We start from the raw sequence: 21,250 nt of genomic DNA on the forward strand, positions 1-21,250 counted from the left end.
TCTTGTCTTTTTATTCATCTAAATACTCAAGAACTCCATCAACAACTCAGGTAATCTGAAACAGCAACACCCTCAAATATGAACTATTTGCAGATGAAAATCCACTATTGGAGGAATGACATGAACAAATAGTGTTGAATGAAGGTTATGTAGAGAGGAGCAAAGAATTTATTGAGAAATAAGAACAAAACGTTGGTTAAGAAAAGTCAGAAAGAATACTTTGTTTCTTTTTTTTTCTTTTTTCTTTTTTTAATATTTTTATTGTAGATGGTTACAATATCTTTATTCTATTTATTTATTTTTATGTGGTGCTTGGGATCGAACCCAGTGTCTCACACTTGCTAGGAAAGCTCTCTACCACTAAGCCACAACCCCAGCCCTTTTCATTTGTTTTAATTAGTTTTACATGACTGTAGAAAGCACTTTCACACATCATTCATAAATGGAGTATAACTTCTCATTCTTCCGGTTGCACATGGTGTAGAGTTACACCCCGGTCAGGTAGTCATATGTGCATAGTGTAATAACGTCCAATTCATTCTACTATCTTTCCTACTCTGGTGCCTCCTCCCCTCCTTTCACTCCCCTCTGTCTAAAATCCAAGGTCCTCCATTCCTCCCTAGCCCCAACCTCCTTATTGTGACTTAGCATCCACTTATCAGAGAAAACATTCAACCTTTGGTTCCTTGGGATTGGCTTGTTTTGCTTAGCACGATATTCTCCACTTCCATCCATTTATTGACAACAGCCACCATTTCATTCTTCCTTAAGGTTCAGTAATATTTCACTGTGTATATATACACTGCATTTTCTTTATCCATTCACCTAGGTTGGCTCCATGGTTTAGCTATTGCGAATTGAACTGCTATAAACACTGATTTGGCTTCATCACTGTAGTATGCTGATTTAAGCGTTTGGGGTATATACTGAGGAGTGGGAAAACTGAGTCAAATGGTGGTTCTATTCCAAGTTTTCTGAGGAATCTTCACTACTTTCCACTGTGATTGCTCTGATTTGCAGTCCCACCAGCAATGTATGAGCATACCTGAAAGGATAATTTTTAATTCTGAGCCTTACTGAATCGCCTCTTTCTTCTAATACACATATTTATGAGAGACCAGGCACGAGACAGGCACCCCAGAGGCTCTGCAAATAAGTCTTTAGTAGCTCGTAGTGAGAAAATGTGTCCTTCATAGAAGTAAAGGATTTGTTAAGCCCCAAATAGGACACTCATCCCTCTGTCTTTCCGGTTCCAGCTTGTCCTCAGATGCTCAGAGCACCACAGACCCTGATGCTTACCACCTTTGATACTCCACCTTCCACAGAGGTCAGAGGAGCCATGGGGAACCACACCACTGTCACCGAGTTTATCCTGCTGGGGCTCTCAGATGCCTGTGAGCTACAGATGCTCATCTTCCTGGGGCTCCTCCTGACCTACCTCCTCACACTGCTGGGGAACCTCCTCATTGTGGCCATCACCCTTGTGGACAGGCGCCTCCACACCCCCATGTACTACTTCCTCCGTAACTTTGCTGTCCTGGAGATCTGGTTCACCTCAGCCATCTTTCCCAAGATGCTGAACAACATCCTCACAGGACATAAGACCATCTCCTTAGCTGGATGCTTCCTTCAAAGTTTTCTCTATTTCTTCCTTGGCACCACAGAATTCTTCCTATTGGCAGTGATGTCCTTTGACAGGTATGTGGCCATCTGTAACCCTTTGCATTATGTCACCATCATGAGCAAAAGGCTGTGTGTCCAGCTAGTGCTCTGCTCATGGATGACAGGTTGCCTTCTCATCTGTGTTCCCAGCTACCTCATACTTCAGCAGCCCTTCTGTGGACCTAATGTCATCAACCATTTCTTCTGTGACAACTTTCCACTCCTGGAACTCATATGTTCAGATACAGGTCTGATAGAGCTTTTGGGGTTTGTGATAGCCAACTGCAGCCTCCTGGGCACTCTGGCCGTGACGGCCACCTGCTATGGCCACATCCTCCACACCATCCTGCACATCCCCTCAGCCAAGGAGAGGCACAGAGCCTTCTCAACCTGCTCCTCCCACATCATTGTGGTGTCCCTCTTCTATGGCAGCTGCATCTTCATGTACATCCGGTCAGGCAAGGGTGGGCAGGGGAAGGACCAGAACAAGGTGGTGGCATTGCTCAACACTGTGGTGACCCCAACACTCAACCCCTTCATCTACACCCTGAGGAACAAACAGGTGAAGCAGGTATTCAGGGAGCAGGTGAGCAAGCTCCTCTCACAAAGTTGAGTCAGACCTGAGAGAGGGAAAAAAAATCACCTCCTTGCCTGAACCTCTGCTAATGAAAGTCTTGTCCTGATCTCCATAGATTCTCCCTTCATAGAAAGGTTTTTGTCAAGTGTTCCATTCTACAGTAATTTCCTGCATGCATTATTGGTTATTCAGTCTTGTTTAGCGAGCACAGAAAACTCAATATACCGCTACTATGTGTTATATGTCTATATGTTATATGTCATATATGTTATATGTTATATATCTCTGAGCTACTCAGACTAATGTGGAACTTTCAATCCTCTTGCCTCAACCACCCTAGTAGCAGAGATTATACGCAAGCACCACTTTGCCCAGAAAAAAACAACTTTCTCCTTACATACATATTTCTTTTGTTTAATCTTTATGTAGTTAAAATATGTAACATATAATAACAAGTCCAATTATCAAAGAGAGTCTTGTAAGTCGACTGGTGGGAAGGAAAACATACATGTTCAGAAGCCTATTAGCTGCAAAGGTTCAGCACGCTATGGACATGAATCATTTTGGGATTCTGTACAGCACTGAGTTTGAGAAAAGAGCTGGCAGAAACATATAGCTTGTGTTCAGACTCCAGCTCAGCTACTTACTGGTCTTAGAGAAATAAGATTTCTCTGTATCTCCATTACGCATATGTAGATCATCATAATATCTACCTCATAGAATCCTATACTCATTGAATGAGTCAATTTTATTAGAATGCTTAGCACAGGGTTTGGCATAGAGTGTCACGTTCGGTGTTAAACATTATGTTTTCTAGAAGAAATAAGTCAAATAAATTAAGTCAAATAATGAAGGTAAATTAAAATATCTACTATCTTACAGAAAATTAAATTCAATCCTCACTGTATATCTTAACCTAAGCAAATTCAAAATAAATGAAATAGATAAATATAAACCTGAAAACATAAAATGAAAGAATCTTTAGGTAGAAAATGTATTAATGATGCATAGAGAATTTTTAATGAAAAAAATATAAAAATAAGCTTATAAATTTAGACATTTAAGTTTTAAAATTTCATTGTGTCAGAAGTGAGCAAAAATAATGTAATAGCCATATGTAGTTTCTATCTGTCTGGCATCCATTCCCCATTATTAACATACTAGGAACCTGATTTTCTCAGGAGCATTCCTTCCTATTGTTCCATGCAACTAGGGTCGTGCTGACTGCATCCCCAGTCAAACTACAGCCATGGATATTGGCCCAGACATGGCCACATGATGAAAATCAGATCACTGGGCCCAAATGAGTCTCAATTCAGAGATGTTATAGGAACTTATAATGAGGCTTTCAGCAATCCTGTCTCAAAATTAAGAATAAAAAGGACAGGACTGGAGTTGTGGCTCAGTGGTAGAGTGCTTACCCAGCATGTGTGATGCACTGGGTTTGAATCTCAGCACCACCTATAAATAAATAAATAAAGGTCCATCAACAACTAAAAAGTATATTTAAAATTTTTTTAAGAAAATAAAAAGGCCTGAGGATATAGTTCACTGGTAAAGTATCCCTAGGTTCAATCCCCAGTAATAAAATAAATAAATAAATAAATAGGTCTTTAGCACAGATGTGCATTCAAAGAATACTTGGAATCAATTGAAGGCTAACTATTGAAACCCATATGAAACATCATACTTTATTGTAAAATGTAGAAATGTTATCCTCTGAAAACAGGAATGAATTATCAAGCACCTTTATTGTATAGTTTCTAAGCAGTGCACTAGAATAAGAAAAAAAATTAAAGAACTAAGTAAGAAAGGAAGAAATATTACCATTATCACCACTGATATGCTCTTGGAATTAATAAGTTCATAAAAATTGAGACTGAGAATTAGGGTCTTGCCATGATAAATACCTCAAAATTGAAACTGAGTAATGGGTGGAGGCTGGAAGCTTTAGAGAATCAAGCCTATATTTCCATAAATACAGAATTTCAGGCAATTCTATTGAGATCCAAGAGGACAAGAGCTGTATGGAGAACCCAAATCTTTTTAGGGGTTAGTCAAATGGTCATGATCACAATGTTGGTAGAAATGTGAACCAAAATTTCATTCTGATGAGATCTCAGATGGAAATGAGAACCAAGGTGTGAAACAAAGCATTTTTTAATTTTTTAATATTTATTTTTTTAATTATCGGCGGACACAACATCTTTGTATGTGGTGCTGAGGATCGAACCCGGGCCACACGCATGCCAGGCGAGCAGGCTACCACTTGAGCCACATCCCCAAGCCCCATGAAACTAAGCATTTTCAAGGAAAATAATTTCAAAGAAACTATATTACAATAGAACTCTTCGAGCAAGTACCAGATGGACATTGTCTCAAAAGCAGATAAAAAGACAGGCAGGCAGGCCTGTGAGACAAGGCACCAGGAGGCTTATAAGATAAGGGCTACCCTGAGCCTTTAGAAAACAACCCATTACTTCTGAACTTTTACATTGGACCTAACATTCTCATGATTAGGTAAAAGGACAGACCGCTGACTTGACCAATCATCTTGCAAAGGATACAGTGAAATACCATTTCAGTCCAATGGTCAGGGTGGAAGGCCACCCTGCCCATGAGTTGAGCTTCCTCTCTCAGCCTTGAGTAAGGAGGGTGTCTGGTCTGGCATGACACTCCCCCCGCGCTGTGTGAAGCAAGTGGCCTCCACCTTCACTCAGCAAAGAAGTTCACTCTAGCCCTGGACTTGGGCATTACCCAATGGGATTGGGCAACCCCCCTTTGAAACCTTATCCCCTGACTTATCTGGTGAAGAACATTCCATTGAAGCTCCTTTGTGTCTCCCCCCTATAAAAATAAAGAGATTCTGGGTGCACCCTGTCTTGCCTTCCTGCGGAGATGAAGACCCTTGAGATTGCGAGCAGTCCCGCCCTCGATCTGAGAAACTCATGTTTGTGTGTTACATGATTTCTTCACCATTTTCTTATTTTAATGTTGCAGCCAGCTCCTTTGAACCCAGTTCATCTTGTCAGCGCAGGTCATTAGCTAGAGGTCAGATTTTCCCTGTTTTACCTTAAGCCAACTATGTACTATCCCCATCAATGTTGTCACTCAATGTACACTGTATGCTAACCTTTGTTCTCTGCTTATAAAAATCATTGTACCTATTTTTTCTTCAGAACAGTCATTCAGGGAAATTAGCAGCCATGTTCTCAGGCCTACATCATTCATATTTGGATCAGAATAAATTGCCTTTTTATTTTTCTTTAATATAGAGTCATTATTTTGCATTGACAGACGTATTGAGAATTGGAGTAAAGGTCATCTTTGTTATACAATGGCAAAGAACTTGGTGGAATTATGACCCAAGACTTTATGGAAGGCAGAATGTAAGAGCAATGAACTAGGAGATATGGCAGAAGACAAACCAAAGCAGAAAAACGTTTGAGCTGCTGCACAGTCTCTTGGTGGCTTACAGTAAAATGAGAGAAGAGATAAAGAATTGAAAAGCAGAGTTTATGTACAATTAAAAGTGAAGAAGAATGAAAATATTCAGAAAACTCACGTAAATGATGAATGAGAAAGCTTGTTTGGAAGAGAATGCTAATAGAGTGGCCAAGTGAATATTTGCTACAGAGATTAATACAGGGCCAGGCGCAGTGGTGCATGCCTGTAATCCCAGTGGCTTGGGAGGCAGAGTCAGGAGGATCTCAAGTTCAAAGCCAGCCTCAGCAACTTAGCAAGGCCCTAAGCACCTTAGTTAAAAAAGGGCTGGGATGTGGCTCGGTGTTTAAGCACCACTGAGTTCAATCCCCAGCACAAAAAAAAAAAAAGGAGAAATTAATTTGGATAGGAGAAAGTCAAGTTCTATTCATCAAGACAACAGAGGAAAGACTCCATAGGCATTTCAGAGATCTTGAAGACAAGCTAGAACCTTGAGAGCAAGGTTTACAAAGATGTGACTCTAGGACCTCAGCTTTTGTTGTCCTGAGACTCAGGACTCTGTTTCCCAAACTCAGACACAGTGCCTCTCAGCCATCCCTGCCCTAGCACAAGCGGGTCCAGGTGTGGCTCCATCCACCTTTCCAGACGGTACAAACCATAAGCCTTGCCATCGTCGGTGTGGAGCTAATTCTTCAGGTGTTCAGAACGCAATACAGAGCCATAGTGGCCTGCAACTTGATTTCAAAAGATGATGTAGATAGCCTGTGGGCCCAGGCAGAGACTTGACAGGGGTGGAGGCACCACAGAGTCCTCACTAGGGCAATACCCAGTGGAACCATGAGAGTGGGTCAGCCCCTGAAACCTCAGAACTGTAGAGCTACCAGCATGTAACTCCAGCTTGAAAGAGCTGCCTGTACAAGACTCAAATCCATGAAATTTGTTGAGTGACCTAAGCCCAGGAAAATCATAAGACACTGGTTGAGACCTTAGGGGTCCAATATCTGCCTAAGTGTGCCCAGAATATGAGACATAGAATCAAAGGACTTCACAAATACTAGCTTCTTAAAACTTAAGTATTTTTTCCTCTTGGGTTTGAGACTAACTGGAGACCAGATACCTTTCTTTGTGTATATCTACTTTATGGAATGGAAATGTCTTCCCTATATCTATCTAACCACTGAATTTTTGAAGGAGATAATTTGATCCATAGGCTCACAGACAGAGGGGAATTTGCATCAGGATGAATCATGTCTTGAGCTTCACATATATCTGACTAAAATGAAACTCTGGACTTGGGAATTTTGAGTTGATGCTGAAACAGGTTAGGATCTTTTGAGACAGGGATGAAATGAATTTATTTTGCATGTGAAAAGGACATGATTTTGTGGGGAAAGATGTACAATGTTATTCTTTGCATGTGCCCCCCAAAAGTTCATGTGTCGGAATGTAATCCTCAAAGCAATCACGTTGAGAGGTGGGAAATTTCAGAGGTGGACTCCTGACAAAAGGAGGTGCTCAGCTGGGTTTCCTCTTTCTGTTTTACCCATGTGATCTTGCAAGTTTTGATGCAACAGGAAAACACTCACCAGATACAACACCTCAACCTTGAACTTTCCAGCCTCCAGACCATGAGCTTAACAAATTTCTGTTGGTTATACATATCTAGTCTGTAGTAATCTGTCAAAGCAGCACAAGATGAACTAACTTAGTTCAAATTTTTCCAGAAATACTTCAATAGTATTTTAAGAGGATCACTATTTACCAGATCCCCAATGTGTCATGGGATGGGTGAGTGGGTGATGGATGGTGCTTGAGTAGTGAGAAGAATTTACTAAGACAAAGAAAAGCAGTTAAGACAGTTTACCAGAGAGAGAGTTTACTGCAATGGTGCAACAGGGACATGACAAAGATGTCTGCCTGTGGATTCAGAGAAGGATATAAGCTTAGATGTGCTTCTGAGTTCCCTGTTCACCTTTGGCAGGCTTTTTGCTAGGAGTGGGTTATACTAAATGAAGGGTGATTGACCGATATCCGTTTCTTGCCCATAATGCTTATTGCACATGCAGCAAATGCTCATTTCCATTTTTAAATCAGATGCATGAAATTCAAGTAATATGTATAGGTCTTAAAACAGAGGCTTTCCCTTCTTAGGCTACTCTAGGTCAAAACTGGGACTCTCTGCACATGCTCCTTGGGATAATTAAGCAATCTTTTAAAAAACAGGAACTTGCTGTTTAACTCAGGGAAGTTTTCTCTTCTGAGAACTGCAAGGGGCAGGATGAAAGGCAAGTCCTTAGCTTTATGTCAGTTCTACTGGTCAAGATGGGGTGGGGCCTGGGACAGGGGTCCCTAATCTATCCTGCCTCACAGTATTAAATGGAAAATATCTAACAAAACAAAAGAAACAAAATGAAACGAAAATTGTCACATGCCCTGTGCAGGGGACTTTAAAGGATTAAATCACACAAAGGATGTTTTCTGAATACTACAGAATTAAACTAGAAATCAGTAAAAGAAAAACATTTAGAATATTCTTAAACATTGGAAGCTAAAAGTCACACTTCTAAATAACACATGTGTAAAAAACAAACTGCAAAAAAATAGAAAATAATTTGAAATTACTTTTAATTTTAAAAGAAAATTAAAATACAACATACTATTTGTGGATGTAACTAACATCATGCTTAGGAGAAAATGTTTAGCATTAAGCATTTATATTAGAAAAAGTATATATTTGCAGGGCATGGTGGCACACACCCAGCAACTCTGGAGGATGAGGCAGGAGGATCACAAGTTCAAGGCCAGCCTCAGCAACTAAGCAAGGCCCTAAGCAATTTATTGAGACCCTGTCTCAAAATAAAAAATAAAAGGGCAGGGGATGTAGCTCAGTGGTTAAGCACCCCCCGGTTCAAGGTGAAAAAACAAAAAGAAAGAAAAAAGAAGAAAGATTTAAAATAAAATACCTAAGTTTTCACCTTCACAAACTAGAAAAGAACAAGCAAAATAAGCAATAGAATGTAAGGAGACACAGTAACTATTAACCTAGAAGCCTATACTCAGCAAAACTGTCTCCAGAACAAATCAAACACATTTTAAATCAGATAAAACCAGAGTTTTGAGTAGTTCATTCACAAAGTCTCTATAAAATAAATAACTTAAAAGGAAAAATAATAATAATACCACATGGAAATACAAGATACAAAAAAAATGGTCAGCAAAGACATCAAACATAGAAAACAATAATTTCTGATTTGTAGATGCAAAAACAAATAGGATGGTGATACTGAAAGTTTTGTTCTTGTCTCTGTTGCCAATCCAATAAGAAGATCAAAGTTCTGAGATAAAGGAAAAGAAGTTTTACTGATTTACTAGTGAAGGAGAAACACAGGGGACTCCTATCCCAGAGGCTGTGATTCTCCCTGCTAGGGAAACACAGGGTTTTAAAAGAGAAGTACAAGAGCTGGGATGCAAACATTATCAGTAGATAGAATTAATCAGTGTCAGTTGATGTCCTTCAGAGAGCTGTTGCTCCAGTTTCCAGGTTTGGAGTTCTTTATTCTAGTGGGCAATGATATTCTTCTAGGCAGTGAAGGACACACAGCTTAGCCTGGGACAGGAAAAATGCCAGTCTTGTTGCCCCACTGTTAGGGAGGAGGAGAGGGGGAATAATAAAGGGGGGAAGTGTCAGTTTTAAAATGAGCCACCTGCGCTCCAGCAGCAAGGTTTATACTCAAAGCATAAAGTGGAGCCCTGTTACAAGGGAATTAAAGCAGTGTGTGACAAAAGCAGAGATTTGGAAGGAGCATTTGGAGTTAAGTTAAACTATTATCAGATTCACACAGTGTTCAGTAAGAAGGCAAAAACATTAATAAAATCTACCATCTTAAATTTATATATATTGAAACCTCTAGAAAACCTCTTAAGTAAATGAGAATTCATATGTTAGTAGAGGTAGGAAAAGGAATGAGGTTAGGGTTGGGAGACCTTATTCACGCCAAAAGAAGACAAGGAACAAAGGAAGACAGAGACAGAAAAATAGAGCCAATAGTCTAAGATAAGAAGATTAACATATATTGGAATAAATTAGTACCACAAATAAATGTAAATTAATTAACCTAAGAATTTTATTTTGTTGCTGCTGCTATTTGCTTGAACACAGTGCTAGGGATTCAAACCAGGGCCTTGTGCAACTAGAGAAGCACTCTACCTCTGAGCTCCACCCCCAGCCCTAGAATGAAATTTTTTAACTCAAAACTAAACCATAAGATATTTCCAGGGGATAGGTTATAGGATATAGCTTCCCATTACTATAACAAATACCTAAGATAACTGAGTTAGAAAGAGAGAAGATTTATTCTGGCTCCCCATGTTGAAGGTCTGTCCATGGTCAATTGGCCCCATTGCTTTGGACCTGTGGTGAGGCAGTCATCATGGTGGGCTCCACATGTGGAACAAAGCTGTTAACCTCAGGGAAGGGACTAGAGAAACCAGAGTTCCACCATCCCCTTTAAGAGCATGCCCACAGTGACCTCTGGGCCCCACCTCTTAAAGTGGTTTCACCACCTCCCAACAGCACCATAAGCCTTTAATACAGGCCCTTTAAGGGACCTTCCAGATCTGAACTATAGCAGCAGGTAAAACTAAACTGTAAGAACAAAAGTAAAGAAGAAAAGACAGCTAAAGGAGGAAAAAAAGTAACTAGGGAAAACTAGACAAAACAAAGTGAGCACACCTTTATTAACATGAGACAAAATAGACCTTAAGGCCAAAAAAAATTATGAAGATGAACTGAATCACTGTGTAATAACAGAAAGTTAATTATACTGAATAGCATTGCTGCAAAAAAATAAAACAAGAATTTATAGGACCAAAGAAAATTGACAAAACCATAATCATAGTGGAATATTTATCATACTCAATTTAGTTATTGATAAGCAGAATTATAGGAGAATATTTAATATGATTATTTTAGCTGTTGATAGTTAAAGCAATTTTTAAAATAAATAACAAGGGCTGGGGCTGTAGCTCAGTGGTAGAGCACCTGCCTCGCACATGTGAGGCACTGGGTTTGATTCTTACCACCACATGAAAATAAATACAGATATTGTGTCCAACTACAACTAAAAAAAAATTTTTAAAAAAACTATAAAATAAACAACAATACAACCATCAAGCTTGATTTAATAGACACAAGAACACTATACCCAACAGCTAGAGATTACAGACTTTTTAAAACAACATCAGAAACATTGATAAAAATCAATCACATATCAAGCCATAAAACATGATTTTTTAAAATAAATTGTGTCAGCATTCTACAGACTGTATTTTCTATACACCATAAAATTATGAAAAATCAACAACAAAGATAATTTTAAATGATTATCTGTTTAGAAATTTTTAATACTTTTATTTTATTTATGTATTTTTCTGTGGTGCTTAGGATCGAACCCAGTGCCTTATATGTATGAGGTAAATGCTCTACCACTGAGCCACATTCCCAGCCCTGTTTGAAAATTTTTAAAAATAATTCTGTATGATAGAAGTTAAGAAACATGAGAACAATAATGAATATACTACCTACATGAAACCTCATCCGATGTAGTTAAAGCAGTACTTAAAGGGGCATTTATCAATTAAAATGTTTGAGAAAATTAAAAATATGGAAATTAATGAGATTAACATCTTGCTGAAGACATAAGAAAAAGGATATTAGAGGAAACACTGAAAAGAGAAAAAGAAAATCAAAGTAAAAGAATAGAAATTACCAAAATAGAAAAGAGAGGCAAAATAGAGAAAAGTTACATGGCCAAAAGTGGAAACAATGAAATTTGAAAACTTCTCATGAAAATGATCTAGAAAAAAGAATACAGAAAGGAGTGAAATGAAAGAGAGATTCAAAAGATCAGAAAAGAATATTATAGTCTATGGGTCATGTGCATAAATTAGAAAAACTGGACTTAAAAGGACATATTACTAGAAAAATATAACTCCTCAAAACTGAATCAAGAAGAAATAGGAAATCTGATTGGCCCTACAGACAAATTAAAGAAGTGAATCTACACTAAACTTCTTACTAAGATCATACTCAGTTTTAAAGGCAAGTTTTACCAGGCATTCAAGGGTCAGATTATTTGTAGCAATTTTAACAAATATCCACAATTTCTATGGCATTCCTTCCAACCATAGGGGGCACTATTCTGTATCCCCCTCTCCTTGAATGGGCTCTGTGACTGTCTGACCAGTATAATCAGCAGAGGTGACACCACCAGAGCCAGGCCTGGAGCTTAAGAGACTAGCTGGCTTCCATCCCCCGTCTGTTAGGAATGCTTGCTCTTGGAAGCCAGCCATCATTCTGAGAGTGTGCCAAGGGGCCACATGGAAAGGGCATGTGTAAATATGCAGCCAAAGCCTCACAGAGGTGCCAGCCAAGAGCCACCCTCAACTGCCAGACATGTAAGTAAAAAAGCTTTGAGATAATTCTAGCTATTCTTTCCTCTGCATTAGCTTTCCAGCTGCCCCAGTTGTCAACACATGGAAGAGAAACAAGTTGGTCTACCACCCTGTTTACAAAAAATTACAGTTTTGTAAATAAAATAAACACTTGCTGTTTTAAGTCTCATGATGTTTGTATGCAGCAAGAGATAACTGAAACATTCTATTCTTATCCAGCTACCCCAGAGAAGAGAAAGAAAACACACACACACACACACACACACACACAGGAACACTCCATCTTAGTTCATTTTATGTTCTTGAGATTGGATACTTTATAAAGAACAGAGACTTATTTCTTACAGTTCTGGAGGCTTGGAAGTCCAAACTTCAAGGGCACTTTTTGTTGTATCATCCCATGGCAGATGGCAGAAGGCAGAAGGAAGAGAGAGAAAAGAAGGAAGGACGAAGGATATTCCCACCTCAAGTCCTTTTATAATTGGTGCTGATCCATTTATGAAAGTAGAGCCCCATGATATAGAGACCTCCCATTAGGGCCCACCCCAACCTTGTTGCAGTGGAGATTAAGTTTCTAACACATGCTTTATGAAGAACACATTCAAAAAATAGCACTCCACAAATCATTAACTCCATACATATTCAATCAAAACCTAAAAGGAGAATTTTTAAGAAATTTGATAAGCTTAATCTAAATTGTTTTATAAAAGAGCAATGAACCAAGGACAGCCCTAAGGAAAAAACTAAGTGGGCCGGGAATGTAGCTCAATGATAGAACACCTACCTAGAATTTGTGAGGCCCTGGGTTTGATCCCCAGTACCACAAAAAGGAAGAAAGGAGAAAAAGAAAAAAACTGAGTGGATATGACCTGCCAGAAAATATTTATTTTAATGTTAAAGTGACTAAGTCACACTAATGCTTCTACAGAAACAAACAGACCAATGAAACAGAACATAACATAAAACCAAGAAACCTATGTTCATATTTACATTAACTTAATTCCAGACCAGCAAGTGCTGAGATCATTTATTCTAAAGGAAAAAAATAAAATTGGATCTCTCCCTCCTACTATACCAAAAACATCCATAAATCATGAATGGATCAATACCAGTTATAAAAGGACTTGAGGTGTGAATATCTTTCCTTCCTTCCTTCTTTTCTTTCTTCTCTCTCTCTTCCTTCTGTCTTCTGCCATGTGATAATACAACAAAATTGATAATTTAAATGTAAGAGAAAAAACACAAAATTTTAGAAAATAATATGGAAGATTATTTTCATAATTTAAAGTAAGGAACAAGGGGCTGGGGATGTGGCTCAAGTGGTAGCGCACTCGCCTGGCATGCGTGTGGCCTGGGTTGGATCCTCAGCACCACATACAAACAAAGATGTTGTGTCCGCCGAAAACTAAAAAATAAAATATTAAAAATTTTTTTAAAATAAATAAATAAATAAAGTAAGGAACAGATTTTTTAAAAATATTTATTTCTTAGGTGTAGATGGACTCAACACAATGCCTTTATTTTTATGTGGTGCTAAGGATCGAATCCGGTGCTAGGCAAGCACTCTACCGCTGAGCCACAATCCTAGCCCCAGGAACAATTTTTTAAGCCAACCACAATTACAAAGAAAAAATTATAATCAACTACATTAAAATTAAAACTTCTCTTCAACTAATTACAGAAAGTAAACCAACAAAGCAAAGTGAAAAAAAGCAATCTACAATCAAACAGAGTGACCAAATACAAATAAAATACAAACCAAGTCCTTAAGAAAAAGATAACTTATAAAAAATGCTCAAAAAATACAAATGGCCAATAACGTGAAAATATGCTTAAGCTTACTAGTATGCAGGAAAATGAATAGAAAAATCACAATGAAATACTACTACAGAACTATCCAAAAGGAAAATTTTAAAGTTTCACATACTAAGTATCAGGAAAATGTAGAACACTCAAATATTGCTATTGAAATTGGTATAAAATTGGTACAATTATCTAATAAAATGAAAGATAAGTATTATCCATAACCTAGCAAAATCACATAAAAACATATACTCTACAGAAATTTTTGCACAAGTGGCCCAGAGTAATAGCACCACTGCTAAAAATAGGAGAAAGAAGAATATCTGAACATAATCTAAATATCCACACACAAGTAATGGATAAATGCAATTATTATAAAGTGGAATGCTTTACAGCCACAAAAATGAATGAATTATGATGCAATTTAACTCAATGACTGTCAGGAACATAATATTACAATAACAAAACAATACACACAAATTGACACCATTTACTACACTAAGATTTATCTCACTTCAGTCAGAATGGCAATCAAGAATACAGGCAACAATAAATATTGGCGAGGATATGGGGGAAAAGGTACACTCAGACATTGCTGATGGGACTGCAAATTGGAACCACCACTATGGAAAGCAGTATGGAGATTCCTCAGAAAACTTGGAATGGAACCACCATTTGACCCTGCTATCTCACTCCTTGGTTTATACCCAAAGGACTTAAAATCAACATACTACAGTAATGCAGCCACGTCAATGTTTATAGTAGCTCAATTCACAATGGCTAAATTATGGAACCAACCTAGGTGTCCTTTCAATAGATGAATGGATAAAGAAAATGTAGTAAATATATTCAATGGAATATTACTCAGCTTTAAAAAGAATGAAATTATACTATTTGCCAGTAAATGAATGGAGTTGGAGAATAGCATGCTAAGCGAAATAAGCCAATCCCCAAAAATCAAAAGCCAAATGTTTTCTGTAATATGTGGATGCTAATTCACTATAAGGGAGGCAGGGCAATAGAGAAGAAAAGAGTTATCTTAGATTAGGTAGAGGGAAGTGAAGGAGGGAAAGGGAGGGGATGTGGGGATAGGAAGGATAGTAGATGAAACAGACATTATTACTTTATGTATATATGTGACTGTATGACTAATGTGATTCTACAACATGTACACTCAGAAAAATGAGAAATTATATTCCATCTATGTATGATATATCAAAGTGCATAAATGCATTCTACTGTCATATATTAAAATTTTTTAAAAATTCACATCACTTATATAAATTTCAAAGCTGTGCAAAAGTAAAACTATTTTGGCCAGGCATAGTGGTAAATGCCTGTAATCCCAGAGATTCAGGAGGCTGAAACAAGAGGATGGCAAGTATGAGGGCAACCTAAGAAATTTAATAAAAGCCTATCTGAAAGTAAAAAATAAAAAGACCTGCGAATGTGGCTCAGTGATAGAGCACACCTGGAGTCAATACAAGGTAGCACAATAACAACAAAAAAGAATAGTAGATATAATCAACATATAAATTTGAAACAAACATAGTGAGTTTTAATAATAATAATTTAACAAAAATTTAATCAATAAATGTGACTGGATATAAATAGCAATGACAGATCTATGGTTAGTCATCAAATTAGAAAGAACAAATCAGAAAATAAAGGAAAAAACCAATGTGTACTGAGCACTTATTATGCACAAGGAAAATGTTGCTCCAGACTAAAGGCCATCCAGCAGGCAGAATGTATAGTCCATATATTACATCTAGGTTTATCTGATGCTAAGGTCAAAATCTTTGCCAGTATACCATATAGGTAATAGACCAAGACAGTCTAGCAGCAAAACATTTACAAATTTTTATTGAGAAAGCATTAGTAGCCAAAATTATGCTTCTATTACAAAGTTTATTTGTATCAACTTGGTATTTGTATATTGTGGCTTGGATGTGAGGTGTCTCCTTACAGCCATGTGTTGTTAGGCAATGCAGGAAAGTTCAGAGGTGAAATTATATTATGAAAGTTGTAACTACATCAGTGGATTAATCCATTTGCTGGATTAATATTTGAATGAACTACTGAGTGGTAACTGTAGGCAGGTGGAGCTTGACTGGAGATCACTGGGGTGTCATGCTCCTGAGGATTATAATACATTTCCTATCCTGGCTCTTCATTTACATATATTCATATTCATTCTCTCTCACGCTCCCTCTCTCTCTCCCCCCTTCCTGGCTACCAAGAGCTGAGCAGCTTTCTTTTTCCACACCCTTTCATTATGATGTTCTGCCTCACCTCAGGACCAAAACAGTAGAGTTGGCCAACCATGGACTGAACTTCTGAAACAGGTGAGCCAAAAATAAGCAGTTACTCCACTAAATTGTTCTTGTCAGGTATTTTGGTCACAGCAATAAAAAGCTAAACCTGTACATTTCTATTCTTTGGGGATTTTACATAAATATCATTTAATTGACTTATAGAATTATCTGATATTAGGCAAATGAAATACTAATCTCAGTCCACAAACTCATATGTAAAACAAATACAACTTTGGATATTTTAAAATCCACTTTAATTTCTGTAGACACCCTGTCCATACCCCATTAACCTCATGGTGGAAAGTAAATCTTGGTCAAGTCCAAGTGCTCCTACAGGGCACTGTGCTTCAGAGCTCTGATGGAGTTCTGAGGAGCATGTAAGGAGGCAAAGAGGGGCTCCTTTGCCCCTCTGTCCTCTGGCAACCTCTATCCTGCCCCAGATCATTGGTGCACACGGGGACTGGTTCCTAACTCCTCATAGTAATCTGCGAAGCTCGTGAAGGTTGGGAGTCTCTCCCCACTGCTTTTACACCCACTTCAGGCAATCCTGATGACTTTATTACTTTATTTCTACACCTCTCTGAGCTGCACAAAACACTTTAAAGGTGTAAGAAATAAGAATGGAGAAGTAGATGGACTCAAGATCAAAAGGGTGCCAGATTTGAAAGCTTAAATTGCACTCTGTAGATTATTTGGAGGCGTTAAATTCAACACTGCATAATAAAACTATAACAAAAGACATAATTTCAGAAGAAAGCTGCTAACACCTTCATGCCTAGGCTGCAGATGTAGATCAGTTATATAGTACTAGCTTAGCATGTGTGGGGCTCTGGTTTTAATCCCCAGCAATTAAAGAGAGAGAGAGATAGAATGGCCAAGTCCATCTCATAGAAGTATTCATGATGTCAATTCCACCACATGCACAAGTCTTAACATAAGGAAAAAATATGAAAAAAAAATGGATAATATGACACCTCCTAAAGATCAAAATTCTCAACTAATAGATTCCAACAATATTAGAATGGGTGGAATCTCTGACTGGATTCAAATGTGACATGGCACTTTTCTGTTGCAGGGTTTAATTTTTTCTTGGATCAAAACATGATCCAAGAAAATACAGATAACCAGTTAGGAACACAATGCAGGATGTGAATGAGAAATTCAGCAAAGAGGCAGAAACCTTTAAAATGAATCAATCAGAAATATTATACATGAAGAGCTCTGTAAGTCAGGTAAAAACTTCACTTGAATTTCTCAACAACAGACTAGACCAAGCAGAACAAAGAATAGTGTGTCTTGAAGACATTCTTTCAAAATATCATATTCACACAAAAAGAAGGAAAAAAAATAAGAACAAATAAAGAATTCAAGATATTTGGGATATTAAAAGGGTAAATGATATTTGGGACACTATTAAAAGAGCACATCATTGGCATACATGAAGTAGAAGAATTAGAAGTGAAGGGCATAGAAGAGGACATATCATAGTCAAACTGTCAAAAGTACAGGACAAAGAAAAAAAAAATAAACCCTGCAACAGAAAAATGCAATGTCACATTTAAGGACAGCCCAATTAGACTAACAGCAGATTTCTTAGAAGAAACCCAAAGGTCAGGAGGATATTGAATGAGGTATTTCAGGACCTGGAAAAGGAAAGCTAACCTTCAGAATTGGAGGAGGGGGAAAGATCTTGAAAGATTAGCAAAACCTAGAGGAACTTACAACCAACAGATCAGCCTTACAAACGATGATTCGGGTAGTCCTACATACAGAATGGAGTGAAGATAACTTATTGTCATGATAGCATTGAAAGCATCAATCCCACTAAAAGATTATCAAATCCTACTAGTAGATGCAAAAATGAGAAACAAAAAAAGAATCAAACATTATCAATACAATAAACCATCAAATCACACAGATGATTAAGAGAGGAAGAAATGAACAAGGATATTCAAAAGCACTAGAAGAAAATCCACAGCAGACATACAAATGGCCAACAGGTATATGAAAAAATATTGAACACCACTGATTTTTCTGGAAAATGCATATCAAAACCATAATGAGATATCATTTCACCTCATATAGAATGGCTGTTATCAAGAAGACAAGAAATAACAAATGCTGGGAAGGTTGTAAAGAAAAGGGAACTTTTATACACTGTTGATAAGAATGTAAACTAGTACAGCCATTATACAAAACAGTACAAATGTTCCACAAAAAACTAAATGTTGAATCACCATATGATCCAGCAGTCCCATTACTGTATATATATACCTAAAGGAAAAAGCCAGTATGTCAAAGACACATGTAGAATCCCATGTTGATCCCAGCACTACTTCACAAGAGCCAAGAAATGGAATCAATCTAAATTTGTCCATTGAGACATGAATGGATATGGAAAATGTGGTTATATACACAATTAAATACTATTCAGACACAAAAAATGGACGATAAGATGAAATCCTTTGCAGCTACATGGATGAGTCTGGAAGACACTACTTTTTAAAAGTTGGTCTTATAGAAGTACAATGTAGGATGGTGGTTGCCAGAGAAGGGAAAGGGTTTCTTCTGAGAAATCTGCTCTTAGTCTAATGGAGCTGTCCTTAAATGTGACATGGCACTTTTCTGTTGCAGGGTTTAATTTTTTCTTTGTCTTGTATTTTTGACAGTTTGACTATGATATGTCATGATATTTGAGGTTCTAGAAGCTTCCTGTACCTAAATGTCCATGTCTTTCCTAAGATTAGGGGGAGGTTGAACAACAAGTAAAAAGTTACAGATAATAGGAATAAGTACCAGTGTTCTGTTGCACAGTAGGGTGACCATATTAATAATCATATTGCAAATTTCAAAATAGCTTGAAGAAAAAATGTTGCATGTTCTCATAAGAAAGAAATTTTAAATATGTCAGATGATGGATATGCTAATTATTTAAATTTGATTATTCTATATTGTGTAAATATTTCCATAAAACTAATTCCAATGTTTTCCATTCCCTTCTGTTTCTCGCTTTCTTTCAGGATTCCATCTTTTACCACCTCCCAACATCAATATAGGTAGTCTCAAGGATCTAACCAAAGTTCTATATTATTTTCTAGGCTTGCTTATATCCCTGCAACCATTGAAATGCCAACAGTTAGGCAGGAGTCCCCATATTTAAATTTATTACTTTCATTTAAAGTGACTTAGTCTTTTTTTTTTTTTTTGCCAGAGCCGAGGACATTTATCTTTTATTTGTACTTTTTAGATATACATGACAGTGGAGTATATTTTAACATATTATACATACATGGAGTATAACGTCCCATTCTTGTGGTTGTACTTCATGTACAGTTACACTGGTCTATATTCATAATGAATTCAGGAGAGTTTTCTTCAATTCAACTATTATTTTTGATCTGAACAAACAATGGAACTTTGCCTGAGAAGTTGTAGGGAGTAAAAACCAAGAGAATTGGAAGAGGCTGAGTGAGGCTCATTATGCTAATTCTCTGGGGATCCCAAGTCCCACCAAATGACAGAGATAAATAGATCCCTCAAGAAAACAAAGCTGCATGCCAAATCTCTCAGCCCTGCTGTCACCACACAAAGACATGGGTTTATTCCAGGGTAGTGCATCTACCATCTCCTATAGCCCCAGCACCTACAGGAAAAACATCATCACAGACACTGAGCCAAGCAAAGAAGAAGAAAGTCTTTATCACTCACAATGACCTCATTAGGACAAGAGAAAAATGAAGAAATGTTCCAAAGAGTAACTGCACTTTTCCAAGGCTTCCCCCAGGAAGAACCTGCTGAAAGTGGAAGATTTTGAAGCAACCTCAACTCATCAGTCCCTTTGAGCTGAATGATGACAAAGTCCAAGGAAACCATCCTACTCTGGGGAATCCAGCTGTCCACTCAGGAGGCTCTGGAAAAGGACACATGTTCTTAGAGAACACCACCAAACTCATGAGATGGACATCTCACACAAATACTATAAGATTTGCATTTAGAGCCCACAAACATTATTGCAAACAAGAAATATCCACAAGACCCAGTTATCTTCTGTACTCCTGTGAGAAGTGTACCCAAAATGACCTGATTGGGATTTCCTAGAGGGCTTCTGGACACTGGACAGTGCACCTTCAGGGCAATCTCCACCTTGGGAGCTCAGGAAAAAGGAGAGAAGCGGCACTTGTGATTAAATTCTGTTTTTAGTCTGGCATACAAGGCTCTCATCTATACCTTTTCCCCCCCAATCCAGCTCAATACTAAAACAGCAGGAACTAAATCAACAGTTAGTCCATCTGGGCCATTATGTCACTCGCTCACACTGGGGACTCTGCCTGCCCAGAGTGCAATGTTGGCCCACCCTGTGCTCTGCATCTCCTTGCAAAACACAAAGCTCTGAATGAAACTAACTCTGAATGAAACACTCTGAATGAAACTCTGACTGCTTTTCTTTAGTTGGGGGAGACCTTGCCTCATTCTAAGTGGACCAGAACAGTTCAGAAGAGGATGCAGTTCTAACTATGGCAAGACAACCTCCAGGTCAGGTGTACTTTCCCACTGGACATGACACAACTGCCCCCTAAAATGATGAATGGTCTGAGGTGGATTGTACAGCCACGTCCAGGTGCTCAGGCTGCCACACAAGGTCTCTCCTTATACTCATCAGGCAAGTAGGATCAAGGGGGAAGTGCCTGGGACTCATGAAGCAGCCTGCTTCCCTCTCTAGCTAGAAGGCCTCCCAGTGGTGACATCTAAATCAGAATGGGGATGGGTGACCAGGAATGACAGCTAACATCAGTCCTGTCTATGGGCTCTATCCCTCAGCTGGTCTCAAGGCCTTTGCTAGGTTTATCTATGCTGAACATATGACTCAGGGTGAACTCAGGCCTTTCTCCTCCATCCCACCCATATTCAGTCCCTCCTCACCTTGGGGCTGCTCCTGTCCTTCTCCCCACACTTCCCACCCAGTACTTCCCCCTGGGTAATACTCATTCTACTA

At 38.1% G+C, this 21,250-nt stretch overlaps 1 protein-coding gene across 1 annotated transcript; it reads left to right on the forward strand.

Moving 5' to 3' along the window:
* The first annotated feature begins 1,339 nt into the window (after positions 1-1,339).
* LOC139704609 (olfactory receptor 6E1-like) lies at positions 1,340-2,275 on the forward strand. Its single transcript, XM_071607398.1, has one exon. The coding sequence runs from the start codon at positions 1,340-1,342 to the stop codon at positions 2,273-2,275; it is 936 nt and encodes a 311-aa protein (XP_071463499.1).
* The last annotated feature ends 18,975 nt before the right edge of the window (positions 2,276-21,250 follow it).

This window comes from Marmota flaviventris, chromosome 2 (assembly GCF_047511675.1).
Source record: "Marmota flaviventris isolate mMarFla1 chromosome 2, mMarFla1.hap1, whole genome shotgun sequence".
Classification (NCBI taxonomy): domain Eukaryota; kingdom Metazoa; phylum Chordata; class Mammalia; order Rodentia; family Sciuridae; genus Marmota; species Marmota flaviventris.